The sequence below is a fragment of the Mus caroli genome, chromosome 5 (assembly GCF_900094665.2).
Source record: "Mus caroli chromosome 5, CAROLI_EIJ_v1.1, whole genome shotgun sequence".
Lineage (NCBI taxonomy): Eukaryota > Metazoa > Chordata > Mammalia > Rodentia > Muridae > Mus > Mus caroli.
This window is the reverse complement of record NC_034574.1, coordinates 38,177,970-38,181,430: the sequence shown is the minus strand read 5'-3', so window position 1 is coordinate 38,181,430 and position 3,461 is coordinate 38,177,970. Positions and strand designations below refer to the sequence as shown.

At 46.9% G+C, this 3,461-nt stretch overlaps 1 protein-coding gene across 2 annotated transcripts in view; it reads left to right on the top strand.

Moving 5' to 3' along the window:
• Positions 1 to 235: 235 nt before the first annotated feature.
• Fbxl5 (F-box and leucine rich repeat protein 5) overlaps positions 236 to 3,461 on the top strand; it is a 38,127-nt gene continuing 34,901 nt past the window's right edge. For both annotated transcript variants that reach the window (XM_021162479.2, XM_021162478.2), the window contains exon 1: positions 236 to 411. In XM_021162479.2, the coding sequence (XP_021018138.1) occupies positions 328 to 411 (84 nt within the window). In that variant the 5' untranslated portion in view covers positions 236 to 327. The remainder of the gene's footprint in view (positions 412 to 3,461) is intronic.

Sequence of the window (3,461 nt, the reverse complement as noted above, 5' to 3'; positions counted from 1 at the left end):
GCACCCGGAGAAGCGCCCTTGAAGACCCTCGCCCTGGGACAGTGCGGTTTTTTTTTTAAGAGATGAAACGCAAGGGACCAGGGACGACCATGCCCACCGGAGGAGGGAGCTCTCTGCGCCTCAGCGCGCGCGCCGGTCACGTGGGCCGCGGCACCGCATGGCGGCGGCCCGCGCGCCCCCGCGTCACGGCCCCGCCGAGCCGCCCGGGCGCGCGCGCCGACGGGGCGGGCGCATGCGCAGGGGGGCGCGCCGCCTCTGCCCCGCGGCGAGGGTGTCTATGGAGAGGCCGCGGCCGCGGCTGCTGAGGCGGACGCTGAGGCAGTGGCGATGGCGCCCTTCCCCGATGAAGTGGACGTCTTCACCGCCCCACACTGGCGGATGAAGCAGCTGGTGGGGCGCTACTGCGACAAGGTAAAGGAGCGCGAGGCGGAGGGCGGTCGCGGAGGAGCCGCCGGGTTCCGGGAGGCCTGGCCTGCGTGCCTCCCGCAACCCCCGCGTTGGCGCCGCGCGAGCCCGTCGCCCGCGCCCCGGCACCCGTGCGGCTCCCGAACCTTCCCACCGGGGTCCCGGGAGCCCGCGCTGGCCGCGGCCTGGAACGAGCGCTCGCGGGACTGACCTGTGCCGGGGTGTGGGGCGCTCCCGGCCGTCCGGCTCGGCCGCCCGCGGGGTGCCCGCTCCGCGTCCGCAGGCCGCTTCTGCGGTTACTCGCAGCCACAGCACCGCTCGCCCGGTCCCTTCGGGCTCTTTTAGTCGCTCTGCAAACACTGCATCCTCTCTCTGGACCTCTTGACTTGCTTCCTGGCTCCACAGGCAGCGTCTTGCAGCCCCTGCAGCAGGCTTATTTTACCTGCCTGCTTTGCACTGGTTTGGTTCCGTACACAAGCCCGGTACACGGACTGGGAAGACCTGCACTCCTCTTTCCTGGTTATTCTTTTTTCCTTCCAGTTTTTATTTTTCCTGGATATTTTATTCTTTGTAGATTTTGTTCCTCTGTTGGACTTTTTACTGAAAGCAAATGAGAGGGGCCCCTAGGAAAAAGTTGCCTTGCAGTGGAACTCACTTTGGACTTTTAATGGGTGTAGCCGAAGTTGAAGAAGCACTCTTTTGTGAAGATGAGTTGGGGACCTTTTTCTAATGATGCTGAAAACTCTGAATTGTCACTTTATGTTTGGAAGATCATATATGAGTAAATTCTGGGCAGTCATATGTTTTGCAAAAAAGGTGAACCAAATAAATAGCTGTTAAGTAATTATTAACTTAAACATAAAAATAAATTGAATTATCAGAGATTACGTGGAATTAGCACCACTATTAACAGCAAACAAGAGTTGTCTTTCAATCTGGAGAGGTGCTAGGAAGGAGGCCAATGTCTTCCCTGGTAGGCCACGGGAAGACCAGCAATTTGAAGTGTCAGGTCTTAGCATCTTGGCTGTACAGTCCTCTCCCTCCATTTTGGGAAAAGAAAAACAAACAAACCAATAAACCCAACAAACCCAGTCAGTCCTAAGCCAGTGGACCTTTAAACACCAAGACCATAGGCTCATGGCTCACTACTTGGTTGCTTGTTACTTAACCCAAGCTTGCTGTTAAAATCCTGATGGCGGAACCCTAACTCAAATTGGAATCTCTGAGCATAGAACCCAGATGTCAAGTTCAGTTTAGAGCTCTCAGTGAGAGTGGGGCCCAGCTATGGTGAGTACCACCTTTGCAGGGGAGGCTTAAGGACTGGCTAAGCCTTGAGCAGAAATTTCTCAAAAAGCAAAAGGGAAAGTGAAGTGAAGACTAATGGCTAGTTTTGGGGAGAGGTAGTCCAGAGACTCCCTGGTAATATGGGCAAAAATTTGTCAATTTGTACATCTTCCTTGGTGCTTTCTATATCTCTTCTCTTTTTCCTTCTATTTTGTTTTGTTTTCCTGTATGGTTTTTCCTGTGTCTGGATCTTGTTCTATAGAGCCGGCTAACCTTGAATTCACAGAGATCTGCCTGCCTCTGCCTGGGATTAAAGGTATGAGCTACCATACCAGGCTTGTCTGTGTGTCTGTCTTTCTTTTTTTTCTTTCTTTCTTTTTTTTTGGTTTTTCAAAACAGGGTTTCTCTGTGTAGCTCTGGCTGTCCTGGAACTCTGTAGACCGGGCTGGCCTTGAACTCAGACATCTGCCTGCTTCTGCCTCCCAAGTCCTGGGATCAAAGGCTTGCGCCACCACTGCTCGGTTAGGCTGGTATTTCTTAAGATGTTTCACATTGTCAAAGGATTATGACCTTCCCAAATAATCGAAATTTGTAATGTTGTACCCAGTCTCTTTTTTAAAATAATGAGGAAGTTGGTCACTATGCTTTGGTTGGTTTGGTTCTGATACTGTTTTTGAGGTAGTATCTCCCGTAATACAGGATGGCCTTGAGGACTCACTGTATTTCAGAGGCTGTCCTTGAACTCCTGATCTTCCTTCTAGATTCGAGAACTACAGGCATTTGGCATCACCTCGGGCACAGTAATTTTGTGTCTCCTTTTTGAGAATGTTTGAATAAATTTTGAAACTGCAGTTGACTTTTTTTTTAAAACAAGTCAAATAAGATTATTCTCAGTAGTTAAATGTTCCCTATTGCATAAACTAATTTAATAAAGCATTTTTAATTTGACATAGCTTTGGTCAAAATCGCCAACACTGTAAAAATTCACTAATTCTGAATTAGTTGAATGTAGTTAATGAGATTATCATGTATATTCATCAAGAGTGCTAAAATTCCAGTTTTCTTAACTATGATCAAAGTAATTTAGTCAAGAAAAAAGAACTACACAGGTATTTTCATCATTTCTCGGGGTTAACATGGCCAGTAGAAGGTAGTCTGGATGTCTTTGTGAGTGAAGAGTGGGGAAATGCATGTCTGTGATGGCAGAGTAGTAGCCTTGAAGGATTAAGAGTGGTTTTGACTGGTTTGTTCTCTCAAGGCTTGTCCTTTCATTTAGCTGTGTAGGTCAAGGATATCAATCCAAATGTCCAGAAACTATAAAGATTTCAATTCCCATTATTGAACTTATATATTTATAAAATGATTTCTTTAGGAGCATCAAATCAGTTGTTCTATTATTTGAGCAATGAGTTATTCTTTAGTGGTTACAGATTATGTTAACTGTTGCTATATAATAGTTTAATGTGTTGCCTGTAGATTTTCTCATATAAAAAGGTCAACCAGACAAAATACAAGCAAGGAGAAGGGAAAGTGGGTTCAGAGTCTGAATCTACTAGTGTAGTAGTTATTTACAAGTGGTAGGTGTTCTCTAATGACTTGTCATTGGGTATATCAACCATCCTCCCCAGTAGTTGGCCAACAGAAAACAGACTCCATAGTTTTTTGTTTTGTGTACATGTTTTGTTTTATCTTGGTGTTTTTTTGTTTTGTTTTTTTTTGTTTTTTTGTTTTTTTTTGTTTTTTTTGTTTTTTTTTTGAGACAGGGTTTCTCT